Source organism: Tyto alba, unplaced genomic scaffold, assembly GCF_018691265.1.
Source record: "Tyto alba isolate M040663 unplaced genomic scaffold, T.alba_DEE_v4.0 Super-Scaffold_38, whole genome shotgun sequence".
NCBI classification, from domain to species: domain Eukaryota; kingdom Metazoa; phylum Chordata; class Aves; order Strigiformes; family Tytonidae; genus Tyto; species Tyto alba.
This window is the reverse complement of record NW_024881313.1, coordinates 2,853,130-2,878,605: the sequence shown is the minus strand read 5'-3', so window position 1 is coordinate 2,878,605 and position 25,476 is coordinate 2,853,130. Positions and strand designations below refer to the sequence as shown.

General features: G+C 38.5%; 1 protein-coding gene across 2 annotated transcripts; it reads right to left on the bottom strand.

The window, feature by feature from the left end:
• Positions 1–766: 766 nt before the first annotated feature.
• On the bottom strand, positions 767–18,977 carry DAZL (deleted in azoospermia like). Of its 2 annotated transcripts, none has more exons than XM_032991659.2 (11): positions 18,851–18,977; positions 13,815–13,949; positions 13,448–13,539; positions 12,053–12,104; positions 8,505–8,571; positions 8,052–8,185; positions 6,570–6,647; positions 5,666–5,716; positions 3,239–3,343; positions 2,426–2,524; positions 767–1,659 (listed from the first exon to the last, which is right to left on the bottom strand). In XM_032991659.2, exons 1-11 carry the CDS (start codon positions 18,854–18,856, stop codon positions 1,606–1,608), a joined length of 873 nt encoding a protein of 290 aa, XP_032847550.1. In that variant the 5' UTR covers positions 18,857–18,977; the 3' UTR covers positions 767–1,605. The 2 variants fall into 2 exon arrangements, with proteins under 2 accessions (XP_032847550.1, XP_032847551.1); XM_032991660.2 differs by having other exon boundaries at positions 2,426–2,521.
• Positions 18,978–25,476: the final 6,499 nt, after the last annotated feature.

Here is a 25,476-nt window from a genome sequence, read left to right as displayed (position 1 = left end):
AAAAAAAAAAACTTGTAAGAAGCTGGTAACACAGAAGTTAGGTATAATCAAGCTACTATTTTTAACACAAGAAATGAGTCTTATGGGAACACTATCTCTAGTGACAGAACAGTCTGGGCAAAGGTTAACAGCTCCACTTTTTCAGGTCTATTTATATTATCAGAACATTGGTGCAATTCTGCATAAGAGGGCTCAAAACCTATAATAATCTCTATTCTCCTACACCCCCACCCCCCTTTTCTTCATTAATAAAAATTCCACCCAGAATACTCCTGAGAAGCAGTCCTTGGACTTTTTCATGCTGCAGCCATATTCCCTTCAATGTCCAGGTCTGTAGCAACTCAGTTCCTTTGTATACATTTCACTAACATCTACTTCTGGGCAAGTCTTTTCCTAGCCATTAGTACTTCTGAAGTTTCTAGAAATCTGAAGCAGAACATGCAATTCTATTCAAACTTATGTATACATCCTCAAGAAAAAGCAGCACAATTTCCTTTTTTGTCTGGAGAGATTGAGGTGTTGGAATAGGATGAGAAAAGTAAACTAGGAACCAACATACAAGACTCAATACAGTTATCAGTTCTACTCTTTCAAAGCTGCAGCTAATAACTACGAAACAATGTTTGTTATTACAAAACTGGAATTCTCATATAGTGTAGTAAGTTTTCAGTAGCTTCAACAAATTTTTATTACGTTGTATGTCTTTCTCAAGGTAGCTTAAAATTAATTGTAGTATTATATTAGCATGTCACTAGAAGTCCGGGAAGCCAAGTCAAAATAAAAATTTATTTTAATTGTTTCAAAATACATGACTAAAATCTACATCATTATTAAAATAGGCTTACAGATATCCTTTGATTAACAGTTTGCATCACAAAGGCGTATCTTAAATGCAGTATTTCTTCACAATTTTAACATACAGGTATCACGAACATTTTTCCAGTAAAAAGTACACTCTGCTGAGCAGCCGATAAAGCTGAATTACATTCTTGCATCTTAAGTTACATATAGGAATTTTAGGAGTCTCTTAATTAGTTTGCCAAAACTAAAGCGATGCTCAGGACTTCAGGTACATAAACTGTCATTAAGGAACATAACCACATTGATTAGGTAGTCTAAAGACAACCAGGACCTAAAGGGCTTCAGTCGAGTTACAACTTAACCTCTTCTGTTCCACTGATTAAGAGCTCAGTTTTAAAATACAACCTCTTGGGCAAATAATTACTCCAATTTTTAAACTGCAAGAGGTAACAGGTCAGTATTAGTGACTTAAATTGTGTTTTAAGAAAAACTAAGTGTAACATGCAAGCTGTACCTTAAAGCCAAGAAAATCCACATGCAAACAGAGTCTTTTTCCTACATAAAACTTCTAACATTCCAGTTATCAGTGGAAGCATGCAAACAATTAATACAACCTGCAAGCTTGTCAACTGTTATAACTTCAAAACTTCAAACTACTCAAACAAAACCAACTGTATTGAAACTGGTAGAACAGGAACACAAACTTCAACTTGAAGCAACTTTTTGGAAAAGGTTATATATGTTGCTCAACTGAACTGAAGTAACATCAAGTTAACAGATTTAGATACTTAAAGTCTTTGTTGATCAAACACTTTTGAGTACTGCTCTTCCTTTTCTGAAGTGATGCACCTTCCTCTCCTAGAATGGGATAGGAGAAAAAGAGGAAAACCATTTTTCTAGATGATAATCACAATAAAGCAACGGAAGTTTCATGAAAAATATCTCAAGACATTCTGTACTCTATCCCCCTCCAAAACTGATAAATACAGCTATTGTATTCCCGCTTCAGAGTATGTGTGCCTAGTTCATGAATCTGCCCTTTTTATAAATGGAAAAAAAGTCTTAAATACAACATTAACAAACAACAGAAGTTAAACACCACTTGGAACTTAATCAGAAACTCAATTCTAAAAAGACTGAATGCATACAGCAAAAATGTGATGACTGGCTACCAACCTGGACTACAGTTTATTGGTTAAAGAGTAGACATTTTACACAAAGTATAAAGAGCTACCATCCACAGTAGGTACCTACCTAACTGGTATAAAGACTATCGACGCTCAAACTCAACATCCACCAACCAAACTAGGGAGCCACCCACTGCCCTTTCAGCAATTTGTCACTGAGGAATGATTAGCCAGCCTCATGTCCTGATTGTCTGAATGCCAACTGTTCAGCAATTTTTTTTTTATGTAGTCTGGATTAAATCCACCGACTCCAATTTTGGCACTTAATTCCAGCATTAAGCAACTGAGAGCCAAACCCATACATCTTAAGAGCACACACAAGAAAAAATCTAAATGGCATTCCAGATATGAATCCCTTCATCTTTATGATATCCTGTAGGTGAACAAATTGAAAGTCAGCTGTGTTTTAGGGATTTAAAGTTGCTTTCACTACATACCTTTAAGTAGTCTTCCTGTGATACAAAACTGTTCCTCAGGCGGTTCTCAGGATTAAACAGACAGGATACAACTGTTTGTATGCTCCTGTCCACAGACTTCTGAAATACAGTTAGATATCAATACTGATTTTCTTAGCCCACTACTAGCAATGTGGGTGTCACTGTTTACTTTGCATTCAGGATTCCTCTCAACTGCCTTACCTTTCCTGAACTCTTGTCTTTTTCAATCTTTTAACGTTGGTAACTCATTAACACCCTTAGATGATACAACATAACGGTTCCAACCAGTGGCATGCCAGTTCAGTTGTGGACTAGACTGACAGCTGAAAAACTAAGTCTCCTTTACAAAACTGAATTCAAAGCATACCGCTGACCAAACTGAGGTCACCTTCCACAAGAGAAAGTGAAGAAGGGAATAAAACATTACCAGATTCTTATGTTTGAAGCTTGAAATAAAACTGCATAAGGTAACAGGCAGTGCTACCCAACCAGCTTTTTCATCTGTAATTCTCAGCAGATTAAGTGAATTCTCATCACTTAAAAACATTATTGTACTTAATGAAGCAGAACACAAGTTTTACAGAGCCCTCAGCACTAGACAAGTACTAACAGTTTCAAGGAAATGGGAGGTTTCTGAAGTTGTACATAAAAATCAGATACAGGGGACTCAGCAACTGGCTAATGCATCAAATATAACCTTCACTTCTACAATACTGGTCAGAGGCTCTCTTCACAAAGCCACATTATCCTCATGCAGATTTCTGGGAATAGGATTTATGATAAAAAATATTCAAGTTTTAAGAAAGCACTTACCTTTTGTGGACTGCTAGTAGACGACTGTGTGGGCTCTGGAACAGCACATTCTGTCTGTATGTATTCTGGGTCCTCAGTGCAGTGATAGCTTACTGAAGTATAAACCTGTATAGTTTTTTTAATATTGCAGTATTTCAGTAACTGAGGAAACGTGTAGTTGTGTTGTCATTGGTCCTCACCTATCCATAAGCTATGACAACTTTATCTTCACACCTTATCAAAAGTTTCACAAGTTAGGGAAATACTGCATCCTGACCCCTTTTAAGACAATTCTGCTTCCTTCCAAAAAGCCATTCTAATGTCATTTCTCCTCACTGTAATCACTCTTGAGATTTAGCTTCTCGACCTACTTCCTCCATCTATGGGTTTTGCTATGAAGTATATTGAGGAAAGAAGGCATTCACTGAGAGCAAGACAACCAGCAGGTGACTTCAAGAAAGTAAGCACTAAAAATCAAATGACAGGGGAAGCAAAATATCTACCACCACTGCTCTTCCAAGGAGTTGCTTTTCTCGATACAGTTCCTTTGTTTGAAGCTTCTTTCATGCTAATTCATTTTTTTCTAGATATAAAAAGGTCTAGAAAAGCACAAGCCATTTTACAGCTTTTTTAAAACTCTCTCCACTTCCCTCTGCTTACAGTGCAGTATTGCAATTGGTAACACCGTGCAGAGTTTCATTACAATAGCGAAGAGCCTGATAAAGCAGTTACTCTCTATGGAAACTTCCTTCCAGATGCTTCTAAAGAGGATTGGCAGCTTTTACATTCAATTTTACCAGCATGTCAAACAGCAAGATTAAGCATTCTCACTCTTCAGGGGAAAAAAAAAATGTATAATTTGGTTTGTTCCCCCCCCCCCCCCCCCCCCCCAAAGAATTCAGATTTACCCAGACTTGACAGTAGTTTTCAGTTTCTTGCAGTATCATTCTTCAGGATGATATTTGTGATTATACACAGCAACCACAAGGTATACCATCTGACACTCCCAAAAGCCCTTCAAGATGGAACCTTTAATTTCAAGCTGATGATACTGGGAGATGCAGAAGCCTATGGTGTTAGCAGACTATTCCTTTGAGCACCATCCCAAACCAGCAAAAGGGGTATCAGTATCCCACCTCACCACAAACACAGCATTCCATTTTTGAATGGAAACTGTAATTATCCACCAACTAAGTGGGTATAAAGCAGCAGACTGAAGGATGAAGTTTCCCATCTCCTTATGTCCCTGTCCTCAAAGAGTCTGTAAAGACTAAAGTTGCTTAACTGAGATCATTCTAGAAGAGTTGTCTGCTCATATAATCAAGTTTAACATGTCTAATGAGAGCCAGTATGCACACCTAATCTAAAAACTCTCTTGCTTGCTACCATTTAGTTGTTAAGTGATATACTGCAGATGTACCCATGTTCATCGATGTTATTCAACAGGGTCATCAGTATTTCAGTGACTTCTGATCTCTTTAAAGCCTGTTTCTGCCTCCATTAAAGAAAAGGTAATTCTCACTAACAGAAATACTGACTTTCCATGAAAACAAGACAGCTGCTTCTCTGCCAAGAAGCAGAAAGCAAAGCTTAGTGCATGATTGGAAGTGAGCAGAAATAAAGTATTCTTGAAATGTGATCAGAGACAGTTGTCAGATGCACGCAGGCAGCAATACATATGCACAAAGTTCCATTTTCTTCATTTTTCCCCATTTACCTTCTACACATTCTACAAACATCTGCTGGGAATTAGCTTGAAAGACTACTGTTCAGAAGAAAATTAAGTATTACAGCTTTGAAACACTCAATAGAAACTGTACTCAAATACAAGATTATACCCAAAGAACATAAAAATGCCCTAAAATGAAAGTTTAAGTTCCAACACTGTTAAAGAAATACACAATATTTTTTCCTCTCTTGTGAATGCCTTGTATAAAGTCACAGAAAACACGTAATTTCTTTAGAAGCCATCAGCACCACCTACAGTCTGTAGCAGCCTGGCAAATCATTTTTGAAAAGCTGTTGAAAGGAGCCCCCAGAAAATCAGTACTTGGAAAGCAGAATATTTTGAGGCCTTGTAAGTTTCAAAATTTGGAACAATCAACAGTAATATCACACAGATGTTAAGTGAGGATTGTGCATCAGGTCACCACTTATTTTTTCTTCAACTTTTTATGAAAAACCATTTCTGTTCAAGTTCTAGAATTCTGTGATCAGAACATGTGGATTAATGCCCTAAAACAGGTAGTTCTGTTATGCCAAGCAGCTCCTGAAAGCACCATGTAAGTAGGAAATCCTAAACAATTACCTACGCTGTCAGCAGCTACAGATTTGTATAGACCGTTATTACACAGTACCAGTCAAAGTAGTTTGATTTAATATTAAACTGTCTGAAGAGTGTGCTAATTGAGAAGACAACGTTCCAGAAGTTTAACTTTGCAGACTTACCGGAGGCATAACATAATTTCTTTGCTCCCCAGCAAGCCATTGTGGTTGAACCTTAAACAAGAATTGGATAAGAACCAGTTTTTATTGATTCATTTCCAACATAGACTCTTCAAGAGCCACCATTTATAACATTTCATGTCTGGATTTTTCATTAAACAGTAGTTTACAGTCTTCTGACCAGCAAGATAGATTTTTCACATGTACCTCAGGTTTTAGCTAAAAATCATCCTTACTAAGTTCAACTACCTCCTTCCTCTTCTCATTCCAAGTTTTAAAAAAAATTTTAAAAGATTTCTAAAAATTAGGGAAATAAAGGGAATCATAGCAGCCACACTGAAAATCTCAAACCTCTAGTCATTTACAGTTACTAAACTACTTCTAGTTTAGTTTCAGTACCAGAACTTACCCACACATTTCACTTATGAGTTCAAAACCCATTATCAGCTAAGTGCCTTCCCAGACATTTAGAGCTCAAGAGCACATCCCCTCTCTATATACATTCCACATTTACGTAGTCTGATAAGACTTGGTGATTCTGTTCTAAGTAACCCACATCAACTACCTGCACTACAGCACATACAAATGCAAAGCTCCTTTCCACAATAAAAAGTACTACTGATTCATGTATTTTTTTCTAATTTGCGAGTACTTTTATCATAATGTATTTAAGAAAAAAAAAAAAAAAAACAACAAACCACTAAAAAAAAAGTATGTCAAGTTATTCAACAATTTTCATTGCATTAGAATATCACTAATTTTGATTTTACTTTTGATTGCTGTGAAGCAGGAGTTGAAGGAAAATAGAATTCACAGGAAGAGAAACAAAGATCAGACTCCAGTTAACACTTCATTCCATTCCAGTTCTGTCAGGTATCAAATCAGCTGCTACTAAAGAATTACATACCTGATAGTTGTAGGCTGGATGATATCCTACAGGAACTTGCTGCTGTATCAATAAAGCTGGTGAACTGTACGGATATGTCTGCAAATAAAGCTTTCTTTAAAAATCCAAGTTTGAAGCAAGATAAAGTATGATAGTTGTAAACGTATTTATAAAGCCAGAAGCACATTTTTAGAGGTATGTAGTCACATTGTTACTTCAATTCCTGTTTCAGACTGGCTTCATTATTTAAAAGCAATCCTTACAGATTTCCCATTGGGCGCCAGCACTTCAGGCACTAAAAAGCTCTAGGAAGTAGGATTCTAAAGCATATTATATATTTAAAAATCCCACACCTACTTGCAGCTGATCTTTTTAAGTAACTTCAGAAGCATAACAAACCCCATAAACTTTCTAAAGTAGACCTGAAATAGACCAACTACTATGAAATAAACAACTACAGCCTGAAGATCAGTTTCTTGGAGCCAAAGGCAAGCTAAGTATTAAAATTCACGCATTTTCTAGGCATTTCTTCACTGCACCTATTTTAACACAGTGTTAACCTGGAACCTTTTTACCTTCTTCAGAAACTAGTTAAAGGCACATTCCGGCATTTAAGAGAATTATTCTCTGACACATATTTCACTCCCCAAAAAACTTCAAGAATTATCAAGAGTAGTACTACTATCAAGCTCTCTCTGCCTTAGAAAAAGGTGTTTCTGTGAGTCACTGCAGTTTGCTCATCTTCATTTGCTTAAGAATATACAAAGCAATCAGTTTGCAATTAATATTGCCCTGGTGTATTGCCATATAATACAGGGTTAATACAGGAAGAGACCATAATCTGGAAAGCCTTCTATTCACGGTACAGGACTCATAACAAAGCCAGAAGTACTCTGCCTACACCTCAGCAAGAACGCTTACCGAAGTACCAATAAAGTGATGTCCTGTAGGCATACTGTACTGGTCACAGCTGTTAACAGCAGATGCCATAACACAGTATTCTCACAAAGACGCAACAGTGGTTCAGAAACAAGAACTGGGGGGAGTGGGGGAAAAGGGGAATGCCAGACAGCTTCTGGTTCCATACTTGTTTAAAAAAGATAAATTAAAGTTTATGGTTTATTCTGAGGCAGGGCAGCTGTACATTAAAGGATGCATTTGATTTGTGAAGTGCATCTGTGACAAGTAACAAGATCACCTAAGAACTGTTATATAATTAAAATCTTATCTCCATCTTTAACAGTCTTTTCATTTGCAAAATAAAAAGTATCTCCCTGTCTTTTGTTTTATAAAGAAATCACATCAATGAATTAGTTTTTCAAGGTTGTTGGCATTCTTTTAATGTGGTCTGAAGTTGGGTGCTTCTTATTGGGGAAGGTAGTAAGAAAACAAGCTGGTGAGGCAAGATTGGAATCTTAAATATGTATTCCTGAAGTTGTAACGTGCTTATACCTTCAAAAATATTGAATTACGATTCAAAATCAGTGGCATGAGCAATCTTACCTGAACATACTGTGTTACTGGGCTCATTACAGCTTGGGGCTGCATGTACGTCTCTGTATTTTGACTACCCCACACACTATGGAACTGTGGTGCCGGAGGATTGAAGACTAACGGTCTGGGATGCACATAAGAACCTTGTTTTAAAGCAAAATAAAGACATTTTCACATGTATGCCATTAGTAATCCAAATTCCAGCTGCAAAAAAAGCTTAAGTATTTTGACTCTTAGATTTAAGTCAACATTAACTGCATTGTGCTACCAACCCGAGTTTTATTATCAAAGCCGTACATCTCACAAGTAGTGAGGTCACAAGATTTAGAACTTAAGTGTAATTGCAATATACGTATTACATCAGATAAAAAGAAGTACTTGAAAGGATGTTAATGTATAATGAAGAAAAAACAACTCAAATATATACTTGTAATAAGAACAAATTTGTTTATATATACTTACACAAGTTTTGTTGCTTTCTAATTGCTGGCCCCAGTTTCAGCTTTTTGCCATGGAAGTTGATCTGTGACTGAAAGACAGGTTATTCTGTGAGCTAAAGGATCAGTGAGGTGGGTGGTTTGTTTGAGTTTAAAGAGACTGTATTCTACTGCAACACAATGCTATCAACTTGCACACAGGATCAGCCACCTCCATTTTCCTCTCCCACCTCAACACTTTATGCCTTTTAATTTCCTGCAATGCTCTCAGCACATCCCTTTGCCTACTCACCAACTCTCCAAACCTAGTGCACATCACTTGCCTCAATAGCAACATGCACTACTACTAGTTTGCAACTACATATTAGTAACTGCCAGGTTTATGGTTCTATGCATACAGATTCAAACTATTCTTGCCTCAGTAAAGATATTTATGAAGTGTAACCATAGCCTAGGGTCCCTTGAAACCCTGCTTACATCATCACTTACCTTCCTTTCCACAAACCTCCTAAGAGGCTTCACGTAACATGTTAGAAGCTGCCCACCTAATACTAAAGGAAATGGAAGGCTGTCTAAGCACTGTTGTTTACCAGCATGTTGCTGTATTCTCTCTAGAGAAGTTTTCACATTAATTCCTTCAGAACATCCAAGAAATGTGCTGATATTTTACAGCTTTTTTTCCCAAAGCATCTATGCAGCAGACTAATCAAGAAAGTGTGAAACTGAAGTACAGTTCACACATTTGTCAAATACCCAAACCCAGGAATACAAGCATCTGAAAGACTTGCAAGACAGGGCTAAAAGCACCCCTCAATAGTCAGCAAATGCCTAAGATACATGTAACTTCAAATTCTGCAAGTTCTGCCCAAACGCTAGTTCACACAGGCAGCAGGATTTCAGACTTCCAATGATCAATGACCAAGTATTGCTTTGCCAGCAGAATATCTGGGGCTATTAACAAAAGCACAGGAAGAATTTAAAGCACACTCCCTCCCTGCAGAAGTTGAATTCTGTGCTCTTCAGTGAAACTGCTTAGTTTGAAACTAGAAGAGCATTCATGGATGTAGGTCAAAATGGCACCACAACATCCTTACACTTCAAGATCTATTTAGACTGACTGTAAAATTTTATCTACCAGATTAAAGTCTGAAGTACAGACATTTCCTTTAATACACAGATTTAAGCAGATTAATGTTTATGCAGGTACTCTCTAACTTCTACACACAGCTCCCCAAAAATAATTCACTTTTGGGTCTGATGCCACATTCTCTGCTGAGATGCTACCATCTCTACCTGTGAAGATCCACACAGCACACATGACACTACCTAAAAAAGGTACCATTACACTTCAGAGGGCTACACTGAGGATTACAAATGCTTCACTCTTCAGAAGTAAGATTTCTGTTTTACCCCAATTAACACAAATTTAGCACCAAGTATTAAAATTAGCATTAGGTACAGATACATAGTTTATCTAGATTCTTGATCTCATGCCACACAAAGGACTTGCCTGCTTCAGAAGAAAATACGCACTTTGCAATTTTAAGACACTTTGCTAAGCTTTTTCCTCCCATTTCTGCTAAAGAAAGTGCTTTGAACAGGTAACAGCAACTTTATTGTTGATTGTAAAAACAAGCTAAATAAGCAGAATAGTGATATAGATAGTCTTATTCGATCACCTTCTTGTATGGATAAAAATAGAATAAAGACACAGGTGGAAAAAAGGTGAAACACTTTGACTAGTTTCACAGGTTGTGTTTTATAACTGATCCTGCAATCCTGCTGTGCCTAGAACCATGCAACCACCTTTCCCACCTGAGCAATGAGAGCTCTTAAGAAGACAGGCCTCCTCTCAAAGCAGAAGGTAGCTTCCTGTTCTGAACTGCCAACAGGTTCACACTAGACCAGAGCACAGTTACAAATTGAATAGAACAAAGAATACTTTCAGGTTGCACAAAACTACAGAGATTGGCAGATAAACACAGGCATCTAGAATGCTTCCAACCAGAGGGGCTGCTTTATGTAAATGAACAAAATATTGTGACCACTCAGTACTGATAATGCCTGAAATAGTTTAGTGATGTGATCTCTGCTTAAGACTTGAGCTCTAAAATGCAGACGTTCATTTTTTTCATTTTTCCATCCCCTCCAGAAGCCAATAGCTTTGTAAGATGACTTCTATCTCTATATGCTTCTTCCTGACATGGAATAATTTCTACTGCTTGTACACCTGAAGTTTGCACTGAGAAGAAAATCTGCCATATACCTCTGGGTCTTCCAAGACATCTGGTATACAAAGTCACATCAGTGAGTACTATATTAGAGATACACTGAGGGCTTCTAGCTTTGAAGAAATTCACACAGAAAAATCAGCAATGTACATGGCTTGACTGACAACACTACTCAGGTCTCTACAGAGATTGTTGCCTCAGAGCAAATATTTGACACTGATCTAGCACAATAACTGTAACCCATGGTAAAAAAAAAAAAAGTATTCTCAGAAAGGCTGTTGCTCACTACAGCAGTATTTTTATCAGCTTACCATGACAGTTAAAAAAAGCAAGCTTTTGGAATCTTTTGGTGAGCATCAGGAATCTCCTACTGGAATTTCACTGCTCTCCATTCAAACTCATTATTTTTCCCTTTAAGGAGCTGGACAGCCAGTAAACACAGCTGAACCTATCACAGAACACTAGATTTGTGCCAGGCACATTGATCTGGACTTGTCTTTCACATCTACTTCCCTATCTGAGAGCTTCCAAAGCAAGTGAGAGACTGTTCATCCTCCAGAGACATGGGAGTTATCTGAGGAAAAGACTTCAGAGGAGAATATTTCAATACATGTTATTTTCATAGTTACTACACTCAATTTTGGGAGAAAAAGGGAAAATGAAAAGCTCTGTCAGTGGTTTGTGACCTGCTGACATCTGTTAGAACAAAGTAACAGATTTGGTTGGTAGCACTGAGATATAACTGTTGTCTGCTACTGAACTCTAAGAGCAGAAGGTCTGTTACAGTTCTACCCCTTTATCTCCTGTGTGAACTACAGGAAAACATGACATGTGAACAGTTGCATCTTACAGTCAAGGAGGCTTAAAAAAATACTTGCAATCTGGGTAACATCCAAAAGCACAAATGCTGGAAGAAAAACATACTCCCAACTGTTGAGACAAAAATAATGCTGTTTTTCATGTTGTTGTTATTCCCAATAACAATGCTGACAGGTCTATGTATCTGCCATAAGCACAAGGGTTCTATGACAATCATCCAATGCAGAAATCAAGCAGCCAAGAACACACACGAGGCTTTCAAGCACATAAATGAGAACAACCAGAAATACAATGACATGAGACATTCAAGCATACCAAGGCTAAAACTAATTTTGTTTCTTTTTTAAGCAAATAAACAAAGATTCTACCACCAGTAGAGATTTCAGCAAGTCTGCTTTTTGACCAGCCCTAGACTTTCCTTGTGCTAATTTATTCTACAGTGTGTATATAACTTGGTTTCCCCTGAACACGTCTGCAGCCTTCATATATCAACTTCCTCAGATAATTTAGACAAAGAGCTTACTTCTACTATTTTTTGAACATCCACGTTGTCCAGGAAAGATACAAATCCATACCTGAAAAGAAAAAAACAGGTTATTCAATAATCAGATTTTTATTTGTTAGCTGAATTTTGAAGAAAACCAGTTAACAGCATATATGCAGGTGTATTATATTCCATGCCAAAAGTATCAAGTAGGACAACAGTTTATAATTCAGCATGAAAATCTATTTGCTGCTAACTAGCAGCATATACTACTGGGCCAGATGAAAAGAACTGAATGCCAGATTCTAGAATTATATGAAATAGAAGAGCTGTTCCTCCATTTCTGCTACTCAAAATGAACACTAATTCAACGTAAAAAACCCCACAACTTTTAAGATCTGAATTATCAAATTTTGTATTTACTACAGAGGTTTGGATGAAAGCAAGAATTACAGAACAGTGAGACCAGTCAGGTAAGTCATCCTTGAAGAGGTTTTTCAATTTATTTCACTGTCCCCCTAGTTTATCTAGTCTATAAAATTAAGGTAATTTCAGAGCATTTTAAGAACAGTTGTGTCAATTAATGGAGTATGCCCATTCATTATCCCGAGTATACACTGGGTAATTACACATCAGAATTCACCATGAAGACTATGCATGAGAGATATGAGGAAATAAAGCAGATATCCAGCTCATGCATTACTACATATGCTCAAGAAAAAAATGAGACTTTTTAGGATCTACTCACAGAATCTTAGAAAAAACTGGGCTGTAAGGAACACCCACAGTGTGGAGCCTCTTTCTCAAAGCAGGGATAACATCAAACTTGGGAGAGCTTCCCCAGAACTCGACAGGCCTACACATCTTTATATAAGTGTTTCACCACAGACAATTCAGAATTTTTCTGTATATCCAATGGGAATTTCCTTTGCTTCAACTTTGTTCACCTAGTTTCACTCTTCACTCAAATGAGTTTGGTTGTTTTCTCTATAACTTATCCCTGAACATCAGAAGATTGCAGTCCCATTGCCCTGAGTAAATCCACCCCTTCTCTTAACCATCCTGAATTCTGCAGATTGTTAACTACTCTAGCCATCAGAAAAGTCCTATGAAAGAACTGTCTGCATAAGCATCACACAAGTTTCAAGCTTTGTTTCCACTGGTTAAGTGGCAATAACCCTCTTTTCCCTGAGCAGTTAGACCTAAGTCAGAAAAAAAAAAAAAATCAATCAGGCTATTCTTTATAAAATTACGCAGATTTAGGGGCAATCTAGATTTACACATTTCACAGTGTTAATTTACCACAACAGAAAACTACGAGTGTTAAGGCTTAAGCATGTCAAGTGTATTGCTATAGTACCTGCTCATAACAACCAGGACAGAATTATGTCCACCTGAGTAGTAACTTGAAGCAAGTATTCATGTTCTACTCACCCTTTGGAAACACCAGTTCTGTCAGTGATTATTTTCACCTCTTTCACAGAACCGTATCTTTCAAAGAAACTCCGAATTTCTGCTTCATTCATCTGAAAGAAACAAAGTCTTAAACTTCTTCAAACACATTCAGCTGTTTAAAACTGATTTAAAGAAGCCAATACCATTTTTAAACCCATCTTCTACTACCGTAAGAACGAAAGTTACTCAGAGTTACTCACCTGCTCCAAAAATCCCTCATGACACCGCAGTATCTTGAGACTGGTAAACATACACATTAAATAAAACAGCCCGGGAGTTAAATTCCCATTTCCTTCCCACTGAAGTGCCATATACCTATCTTAAACAATTAGAAATATATAAATACCCTTATATCAATTCCACCAACAAAGACTGTGTTTGGCATGATTTTTCCTTCTGGTAAAACATATCCTTGACTGGTTGTTGACAAACGGGTATTGTCCTCCGAGACACCTGCACACTGAGCCTCCACATTTGCCGACTGAAAAATTTAAACAGAAATATGTATTTCAGACAAATTATCATAGCACATTTCAAGTTACTGGAATGACTGCATCCTCCTATATAGGATGAAATCATTAATTTTAATAGCACCTTTCCAATTCCTTAAAGGAAGTACTTGGTGCAAAGAGACCATTCATTGGGAAAAAGCTGAATTCTTTTAAGAAGCTTTAAATATTTAAATCTAAACCTAACCTAGGCTACTTTAAGAGTACCCCATCTGACTATATGAAGCTTCATAAGCAGTGTTGCTACTACCAGACATACAGTGAGAACATCAAAATAACTTCAAAACTTTACCCAACCCCTGAAACGAAAGCAAGAAGTTATATTCCTTAAAAGATACAATTTACTGTAAATTGGTTATCCAACAGAACAAATTCCATCATCTTCCTGGTCAAAAGCTTAGACTACTTGAGATGTGAGTAAGCTTACAAACAGCCTTAGAGCACGGGTAACAGGGTTACACTAAAAGTTAGCTGTAAGAAGGGAAATCAGACTTTGATGGAATATTCATGCTATTCCTTTTCTCAGTAAAAAAAAAGATTTTGTCAATTTAAAGTATAACAGGAATATGAATGGGCACAAACTTGAGCTGTCTGCACCAAAGCAGGATCTTAAGCATGCACTGCATGCACAGAACAACTGTAAAGAATGCTATGATTTCAGCACAACTATAGCCATCACGTGCTTTGCACACTCAGGCGTCAGATGCACCCTTTTGGTCCTAAAGGATTTTGACACAACCTGGGAGAGTTATGGATTCATTCAGTGCAGAGGAAGATACTGTTTCTTTAGGGAGCATTGCAATTCACTATTTTTCCAGCTGAACAGACAACATACAATTCTGTTTCTTGTTACTGCTGCGAGCAAAGATGAATTCTATACTCTGTATAAGGTTTCAAGTGTGTTTTACAGAAGTATTTACAAGAACTAAAATAAAACATAAGCACCACGGACACCACAAGCCCTCTCGGCTAGAATCATTCATTCAGGAGAGTAGAAAACACGTGCCACACTTCACCTGATTGGTAAGAATATAAACTACTCTGACCAGTTTGGCGTTACTCATCCCTCCTATATTAATGTACTTTGAAACACTAATAAGCTTTTCCTTACAATTTAACTGGTGTGGCATTAACCCTACTTCATATATTCCAAACTTCCAACTAAATCAAAGCTATCTGGTATTTTGAAACCTAGCAATTTGCAATAGGTAGCATCCAATTTTTTAATGCCACAATTTTCATGTTTAATGCACATTTAAACTGCAGCTGAGTGAAAAGTACTCATTCAAACTGGACACCCAGTAAGTGAATGAGAAAATTACAAGAAGCAAACTATATGTGTAGCACATCATTTGTTCAGCAATTAAAGCCAAAACGAGAATTCAGCTCTCCAAATATGATTTTAGTGTGACTGAACCAAATTAACACCACACCATTACTAAAAGCCAAGAGGTTCTGCCCACACCTCCTCTGCGCAAGTTCTAACACTTGTCAGTTCAAATTAAGCTGGCTCAACAAATTTGGCAGGAGTATTAACATCAAGTGAGCAGTTTTTCACTCAATTAGTATTCTGCTATTGTAGAGAATTCAATCAGCTTACTATTGAATCAGACAAGCACCAGATCCACCTCAGGATCAGTGGATGCTGAAAAGGAAACAGAGATGGAGGTGGCTCAGCCTCTTCTGAGGAGCACTAAGCCATCAATTCAGTTCAAAATAATTTCATGAAGCTACACCTTCAACAGAATCTGGTTCCATCACACCAGATACTGTTGCCTATGCTCAATTTACTTACTGACTATGCTTTCTACTGCAAATTCTCAATAAAATTTTTAAGTCAATACTTTCCCTTTATCCTTTAAAAACTCCATGTACCCTTCCAGTGAAGTTGGGAGACCACAACTTCCACTGTTCCACAATAATAAAAGATTGTGTAGTAGAACATTTCTGCTATGAACAGGAGAGGGTAGCTCTCCCCCTTCCCTCCTATTGTACCACAACTCTTTACATCACTGTGCAAGGAAATCAATCCTATGTTTACGTTTCACAGAGCAAAAATTTTCTTCTACTTTTCAGACACATCCACTTCTGATCCAAGTTCATTCTTCAGTTATGTAAACACTTGTGCTAGCGTAAGAACATGACAAGGGCAAAAAACAAGCAAGAGGTGAGACCACCACTTCCTTGGCTGCACCCGCAGCTAAATTGCCTTTGAACTGAAATCTGAGACTGCAACTCTGCAGCAACCTTAAGCTGACCTAGCCTGGCTTCTACTTCTTTCTTTCTGGATCTGTTTCAGCAAACCAGGCTCAAAGAAAAGCATTCACTTTGCAGTGCAAATTCTCTGGCAGCCTACAACAGGAAACAGCTCACAGCAGAGGCACCCAGCAAGTGCCAGAACCAGCACAAGAAAGCAGGTAGGCACACAAGATACTGCTGGTATGCAAGTCCTAGGTGGCCTTGCTTGCCATGGAAGTGCAGCATTCGTTTCTCACACCAACGATGCAGAACACGTTTTTCAATTAAAATACACTTATGTAATGCTTTTACACATTAAATATATAAAAGAGTAAACAGGCTGCTTAGGCGTTCTGACAAATTGGTCAACATCAAAAGTAAGCCTGAAGATCTGATTTGTTTCTCAGAACTTGAAAAAGGGCTGTTGTTGAAAAATGCACAGTGGCAAGAGTCTTACAGTACAATGACAGGTAACAAAATCTCCTCCTTTCAAAGTCACTTTTCAAGTCTTCAGTACTGCAATGCAAAACTTTTGCCAATTCGAACAAAGTACTGCCCTATCTAAAAACAAGTTAATTATATATTTCACTAGTAAAATGTTGTTTGGATACCTAATGTAGCATTATGTAAACAACTGTACCTCCACATACAGTATGGGCAAAGAACTCACACTGCTGCTGAATCAGTGTCCAAAGCCTAAATCATCTAGAGCTCGCAAAATCTGAAAAATCCTTAAATTGATGAATAGGCTACCCTGAAATTATACCATCAGGTATAGTGACCCAATCCTTCAAAAATACCCCACAGTGGGGTTAATTTGTCTATCCATCTGATGTAGCATCTTTAATACCAAATTTCTGTATGTTAGGAAACTTAGGGCTTATTCAAAGGTTTTCAGCTTACTGAAATTAACAGTAATTCTCTCATCAGAAGTTTAATCACCTTGCTCTTTGCATTATTCCAGCATGCATCAAGTTTAACTGATGCTATGAAATTAATCTCTTGATTATATTAGTCATGATGCTAGCTAGATTTTCGGCAAAAAAGGCGGAAAAGCACTACCGTTAGGGACAGGTAGTGGAAATACCGGGCTATTCAAGAGAGTTATAAACATCACTCGGTCTTATGCACATCTAAGGGAGGAAAACCTTCACTTTTCTTTCGGCCACAACAGTCCCCTATGTCTTTGGCTTCCCCCCGGCTTTCCCTGACTCCACACACTCTTTGTTTAAACATTTTTTTTTTTTTAATTATTTAAAGCTCCTGCAGACTTTCTGTGCGCCGGACACGGTTACCATGACAGCACACTACCTAAAGACAGAACATGGCTCCCGGTACAGGGAGAACAATGTGCAGCAGGTGGAGCTATCAGTCAAGCACTGCAAAACGCTCGCATGCTAACGCCTACGACTTGCAAGGCTTAACTTTTTAGAAAAAAAAAAAAAATATACCCCACTCCTAAGTTGTTGTTGGAAGTGTCTGGGTTACAGCCGTAAATTCCATTTTTCAAATACTCCCGAAGAAAGAGCAACTTGAAAGTCGAAGGAGCAACGTGCCAGTTCAGGCAGTAACTCCCACCGACCACACGCAACGCGAAGCCAGTTTTTTCCCTAACAACTTTGGTGAGGGGAAAAAAAAAAAAAAAAAACAAAAAAACAAAGAAAAATACACACACACAAAAAAACAACCAACCAAACAAACAAAACAACAAAAAAAAAAAACCACAACAAAGAAAACCCCACACAAAAAAACACCCCAACACGGGGAACCTCAGGCGAGCGCGTTACGGAGCCGGCGCGGCCGCCGCTCGGCTCGTGCCGCCGCCAACCGCCGCCCCGGGTCCTGCGGGCTTCGCGCCTGGCCAGCCGCATGGCCCTGCCCCTTACCGGCCGAGGCGCGGGGGAAGGGGGTTTCACGCTCCCCAAGGGGTTTGGGGGACGAGGGAAGGGCGAAAGATGAGGCGCCCCTCCCGAGGGCAACGACAGCTGTTTGAAACCCCCCGGCGTCTGGGGCAAGGGCTCCCGCCTGACCCCGACGGCAAGCGGGAATGGGTATGGAAAGCGGGGACGGAGCCGGCCGGCGCCGCCCGCGCCCAGCCGCGGCGCCTGCGTGGCCTCCGGCCGCCGCCTGAGCGCCCGGTCAGGCCATGCCCAGAGCTGAAAGCGCGCGGCGGTTCGGCACGGCGCCACAAAATGGCCGCTCGGGGTGCGAAGCGCCTCCGGTCGCGAAGTCGTCGCCAGACCACTGCGCCAGCGGCTGAGAAACCTGACGCTTTCGCCCACAGACACCCCAGGGTTTTTACTTGCGGTATTCTCTTCCTGACCTTAATCCCTCGCCTCCTCCTAAGACTTTAAAAACCTTGAAGCTATTCAAAATGACAATAATCCTCTGGGGTTCGGCCCAGGCAGGGACGCACCCCTCCCTGCGCTACAAGGCGATGCTACCGCGGCTGCGGAGATGCCAGTTCCTCACCCTAAGAACAAGCGAAAGATGTTAATACTCAACTCTCACCTCCGCTCCCCAGGGAAGGCCAAGACCAAGCCGCCCCCAGGCTCAGCGTTCAAGAGCACCCCTTCCAGCCCACCTCTCACCTTGCCGACCATGGGTCCCCCTTCGTCCCTCCTCCTCCACTCACCATCATTCACCGAAGCTGAGGCAGCGCCCACACACTTAAAAAAAAAAAAAACTAAGATTTTAAAACAAAACGAACTTTTCTGAGAAAACAAACACTGGACAGTCCTTTTTTTTTTTCTTTTTCTTTTTTTTTTTTTTCTTTTTTTTTTTTTTTAAAGGTTGAGAAAGGCAGCTCGTCTTGGTCAGCACTGCTCTTCTCCTTAAGTAGCCCCAAGCGGGAAGGGGCGGGGAAAGGCCACACCCGCCCTGGCCGCCCTCTCACAGCCCCCTCTCGGGGGGTTCGCCCCCTCCCGCCTTTTAGGGGTCAGCTCCTGGCTTGTCTGTGTTTTAGGAGAGTGCCTGTAGACAAAGGGTGAAGGGCTTCTCTCTCTGTTGGGACACTAGGTGGGACTATTATTTGTGGCCTTGTTGTTGAGCGGGATGTTGTGGTAGCAGCATGCTCTTATCGTTCTGGCAAGAACTAGAACTTGCTTGGTTTGTTGAGATTCGAGAGTGGTGTATCGTTGAAGAGGCTTTCACTCACTGTGAGACAAAAGCTGAAGCGTTTTCATCAATGTTTTCATGAACCAGTGTTACCTAGCTGTTCTAGAGCAAGCTGTTTCCATCACATCTCTTAGTGCCTGTACTGAAAACCAACCTGCTGTCTGTTCACCAGTCACCCTTTCTAGAGGGAAAGCTCTCCAAAAGCCCTTCTGGTTTTACAGTTATGCTTCTACTGGATTTTGGAAGTTAGTTTTAAATAGTTGTTTGCCACTGATACCAAGTGTTTAGATACTGATTTTAGAAAGTTTCAGGGAGAGGGAATAATTAAGGATGTCTCGCCAAAATAATAGTTTTTTGGTTTATGATTTTTTTTTTAATGGTAAAGGCATAAGAATGATACTTGTTCAGGATGAAAAACGGAAGCAGAAAGATAAAAAACTGATGTGTATATAACATGTAAACTATTTTTTCCTATGAGATTTTATTCTAATGCATAGATTTTATTTTTTTTTTTAACAATGGACCAACTGTTCACCTTCTTCAGATGCTGATATTAAGAATCAAAAGTAGACTGCTGCACTAGTTGTACCTGACCCAGACTTGGTTTAGGTGATAGCACTAACAAAGCCCTGATCACAGATGCTGTATTTATGTTAACTGTTGGAGGGATTTTGTTAAAGCTAGCGGGGGTTGCTGTATTTAAAGGTAAGAATTTGCATAGGCTTTCATTCAGCTAAATGCCCCTTTACTTGAATAAAAGAGATGCGCTACAGTACCATATCAGATCTTTTAAAATTTTATTTTAAATGGCTGAGACCTTGAAAATGTGGTCCAACCATGAAGGGAAAATATTACCTCAGTAAAATGGATTCGTATTTGGCCTTAAGAGTGGCAACAGGTTAGTACCACTATTTCTTAAGTGTAAAAAGAGTAATTTTCCTTTTAATAACGCTTGAAACTAAAACTATTCTTAATAGTCCAAAATAGAGCAGAAGCCAGATTGGGGGTGGGTTTGGGTGGTTTTTTACCTTCTTTACTCCTCTTCTGTGTCCCTAAATAGGTGTATTCTGAAGGGTCTCCTATTTACTATTAAGTGAAAGATAATTGTCCTGGAAGTGATAATATAAATGCTGTTCCAGGAAAAAGAATTCTTTACCTTTTATCATGGAAATGGTGAGTATTGTCCTCTTCTAGCAAAACTTCTGTGATTCCAATGCAAAAGCAATGTGGTGTAGTTGCTATAAAAAAGCAACCCTTACCAAGGCATTACAGATTCTAGTTTTGTGAGGCTATCTGGAGCTTCGGTTGACTGGGTTTGGGTCAGGATTGTGTCCTGTTTTTCCTTAACTCAGTTTTAGCTTCTAAAATTGGAGAATATATGTTGCTTAAAACAAAGGATGGAGTCGTTTATTTTCTGCTGCCAATACACAAATCTCAAAAGGAGTGGAAAGAGATGAGTATGAAATTACTGTCTTGGTTTGTTTTATTAATATTGCTACTGGAAGGGTTATTGCTCAATAGCTTTGTTTGTTAAATACACCAAGTAGCAGAAAAAGAAACTAGTTTTATATTTTGCTATACTGTACAGTACTTTTCACTTTAATACACATTTAAAATAAAAAACTGAGGATCTTAGTCAAATTGTCTTCTTCTGGAATCTTATGATTCTAAGTAATCTAGGAGATATGATCAGTTATTGTGGTTGTCTCAGTGTTACCATAAAGATGAATCAGGGCTTGTCTTTCTGTCTTTAGGTTGTTTGCCTTTTTTTTTTTTTAATTAAAGTTACAGATAAAATAATTCAGGGAATGCCTCTGGTTTGGGATCTGATAGCAGTGGGTAAGGATTATGCAAAAAAGTCTGATGAAAAATTATCAATCTGATTACAAACAGTAGTGGTTACATCTTACAATTTAATGGTCAGAAGTACATACTTTAAAGTTCAGGTTAGATTCAGTCTTCCTAGACGTGGAACTAAAACTGGATAGCAAGAGCATCATACAGTATTTGAATTTTAATAGCATTTCTTGGAACTCTTCTGCAATTTGGGGACCTTGAAAATCTTGTTGAGTCTTTCTGTAAAGCTAAAGCAGCAAACTGCTCTTAGGAAATAATGTGAACATGAGAAGAAGAACATAAAAGAGATATGCAAGCTATTAGGTTAAGAACAATAGAAGAAGGTTCCAATTTTTAGACAGCTAGGCAAGCTTGCTTAAGAAAAAGATGCTGAGTTACCAAATAGGATTTGCACGTCTGTTTTCTGAGTTTTCTGTTTTGTATTGAAGAAAGAATGCCACATGCAGTCAGCTTTCAAGGGTCATGCTGTATCTAGTTAAATTTTGGACATTTCCTTTACTGCTGTTTGCATTGGGGTAGTGATTTAAGGGGATATACCATAATGTTGTGATGAACACTTGTATTAAAAAAATAATTGCATGCTGTTATAATTAACATTGAAATTGCTATTAGAGTTTCCATTGGCTTCAGTAAGCAAACCAGAATCTATGTTCTTATCAGCATGGTAAAATCCTTTGAAATGTAGTGGATCATTTGCTGACTGATTTTTTAATATTTTTGCCCCTAACTCTATATGAAGTAATGGAACACAATAATTTATTTTAAAAAGAGACAGTGAATTTCTGCACGTGTAAAACTCCAGTAATGTTTTTCTTCCCTTGATTTGGATGAAAACCCAAATATTATTTTGAACACTAATCCATTGACTTAATTTTAAGAAGTGGAATTCTTTTGGGAGCTTATTTTTCTAGAAACTGCATTACTTTAGAACACCTTAATTAGTCTGATAATAAATTTAACTCAATACAATATACAGGCAATAATTCAGTGAAAACACCTAAACTTGAGTTTTCCATCATCTATGACAGGACAATGCTGAAATCACTGTATGAGATTGTTCTGTGGTCAAGGTTATATTTAACACTACCGATTCATTGTGATTAGCCTTTAGACACTTACATTCTGACTAGTTCATTAAATTTTAACCTGAATAACTACCACTGCAGGAGAGCTGATACACGTGTTAGTTGAATGTACTACACCATGTCGCATGACTGAAAAAAATTAATGTGTTGTACAGATATGTAATGTTCTTGGTGCAAACATTTTTCAGAAGTGAATAACGGAAGTACATAGGAACATATAAAAATATCTATACATGATTCAAATCAAAAGTCCCTCCAGTTCAGTATCTTTGTTCATGATAGCCAGCAGTAGTGCTTAGGGAAAGCATGTGAAGACAGAACACATGTAGAGTTATTTTTCTTGTTTTTATTTTCTCCTTGTGCTTGGCAACCTCAAAAGCATTTCTTGTACTTGTTTGCTTAAGCTTTTATCCTGATAATTTAATTAGAGCCATCTTATTCATGACTTAACAGCCAACGTTTGCCCTTTTGTCACATTTTGATGTCATTCATGATTTTATAGGCTTTTGTCATAGCAACCTTCCTGTTGTCTCAGCTTTCAGACTGAAGAGTCTTAACTGTGTTCCGTCTTCCCTCAGCTGCCTTGGCTTGCTCGGCCTCTCACAGGGCAGCAGCTCCTACGCTTGTTTAAACTGATTTGCCTCCCTGTGTCACTAACTCATGTGCTGCAGAAAGGCCTCAACTACAGCAGGCCACAGTTAGCACAGAGATTTCCAGCCATTTCAGGCTCAAGATGTTATGCTGTGCTCCAAACAGAAATCCAGAATACTGTTGCCTAAGTGTGATAAGACCAGAGAGTCAGCTGGAGCTTGGAAGTGGGTATATCTAGGTCTTTTCCTCAAAGGTGGAAAAGGCTTAAACACCAAAAGACTGGCTTTATTTGAACTGGTAATTAAACAGGACAAGGGATTATTTTTTTTCCTGGAATAAAAAAAAACAATAAAACATAATAAAAATTAAAATTCTTTGTAAACAATCTCCTCTTGCCACCCTATGCTGCCATAAATCAACTTTGTTAAGAGGTGAGAAGCCACTGAGCTGACTGAAACTGAGTGGATAGGCAAGGGCTGCTCTGAATTGTAACAAATTGTACGTGTCTCCTCTAGTTTCTAGGAAGAGTTTTCATTTCAAGGGGAGTTTGAATGTCTATCTGCTTTTCTCATTAATTTCTTGGGTGTGCTGCAGGTTCTACCTTTTCTCTAACCCTACAGACTCTGAAAGCTTTTCTTCCCTCAGCATGGTAAGGAGCACGAGTTGCTTTCAATGACAGGAGCTGTGTCCCTTCCTTCAGGGAGTTTCACCTTAGTGCCTCTTGTGTTAAAAGAACAGAATGTAGAAGCTAGAACAAATAGAACAAATACTGTCTGTCACACAGATTTCACTGTATGATGGCGTTACTAATGTTGTCACTTCCTTGCAGAGCATCACCCTTCAATCTGCTACAGAAGAAAGAGGAGGAGGAGGAGGAAAAGCAGCATCCTTTAATGCTTTTCTGTATTCTCTAAAGTGGGATGCCAGCCTTAGGGAAACATACACCCATGGCCCAGAGAACCCTCTCAACTCTCTGCCTTGATCCTGATTTAACACATCTTTTGCCCAGCTGTCAGCTTCTGAAGGATTTCAGTGTGCTTCTGAGTTTAGTGGTTCTCATGTGGTACACTTTATACTATGGATATTTCCTTCTGGAGAAACACTAAAAATCCCCCTGCAGTTCAGTACTATTGAGGACTAAAATGTTTATCTTACACTTCTGAGTCCAAAAATAGCTTTTTGCTTACACCGTTTGGACCCATTCTTTGTTGCCTAAATTTCAACTAAGATGCCAGCAAAGCAACAACTTCCACAGAGTCTGCATTTTATATTTGAATAAATAAATCCAACAATTTGGTTTTTACCATTTTTCATTTTTAGAAAAATTATCTACTGAAAAGCATAAAACTGAGAGAGGGGTAATGGTACCTTTAAACATCTTAAACAAAACCCTAATTCAAAATGCTATTTACCGTATATGTTATAAATGTTTTGAGCTTTTAAAGATTATTTCTGACCACAAATTAAAAAAACACGTAGGCATTTGACATGATTGAAATAATGAGCTGCAATCTTATGTGCGTATCCAGACTCTTGTACACTAGTGTATAGAATTGAGAAACTCTAAAAAGAAAACTTAGTATATTGAATCTGCAGATGTCCACTTACATTTTGATTCTTGGACAAATCTTTCTGATTTTGGGCTGTTTTCATCTATGGATTAAAGTCCACAAATTTCTTCTGTATCTTGTGATCTCTTTAATCTCTTGATGCTGATTTCTAGCTGAAGGTTTTGACTTCCTATTGCACTGACTTCTGTCTACTGGGATTATTATTCTCTTAAACTCAAGCAAACTGCATTCTACTTTCCCTGGAAGTTTCTATCTGATGTGCTGACACTATGAAGAAGATGGAAAAACAGCAGTGGAGCTTTGCCATTTTTGCTCCTGCAAGGAAAACTACCTCTTGATATAAACCTAGCACTGAGTTCCTCACATCAATACGGACTCACATTTGCAGGTGAGAACCCACACTGTGGTTTTGGAAGCAAAATAGCTGGTCCTTACGTAAAGGTAAAAGGGCTTCTAACACTGGTTTGAACTCATCCAGCTGCCCCATCAGTTTACTACAGAACACTCCCTGCTGAAACAGGGATTAAAACTTCTCTCTTGTTTAGGAAGATGTTTTACCTGTTGTGTAAGGAGTTACAGGAAACCTTTCCCTAGTCACCAAACAGCAGCACTTGGTATGGTATGAGGCTGCTTGAGTTTATTTATGGATGCTATTAGGCTGACATCTTCCTGACTGAAGTGAGAAGGAAGAGGACAATGAATGATATTTATCACCTGCTGAGCTCAGTATCAGAATGAAATATTGACAGTAAACACTACATTTCTGGCTTGTGTCCTTCTTTCTTACACAAAGAGTTAAACAGTCAACAGTAGAATATTTGAGTTGTCCTTGGTTAATAGCAGATTGAGTGAGCTCTTTAGCAGCTATTAGACCAGTAACTACAGAGCTTTTACAGACCAGTACTGAATGGTTGAGGATTATTTGCATATGACTGTGTACAATTGAAAAGTTTGCCAGTAAAACTACCCCTGTATTGGTCATATCAATAAAGTCTAATGATGTAAACACAGTTAAGGTCTACATGACAAATGGGTAGAAA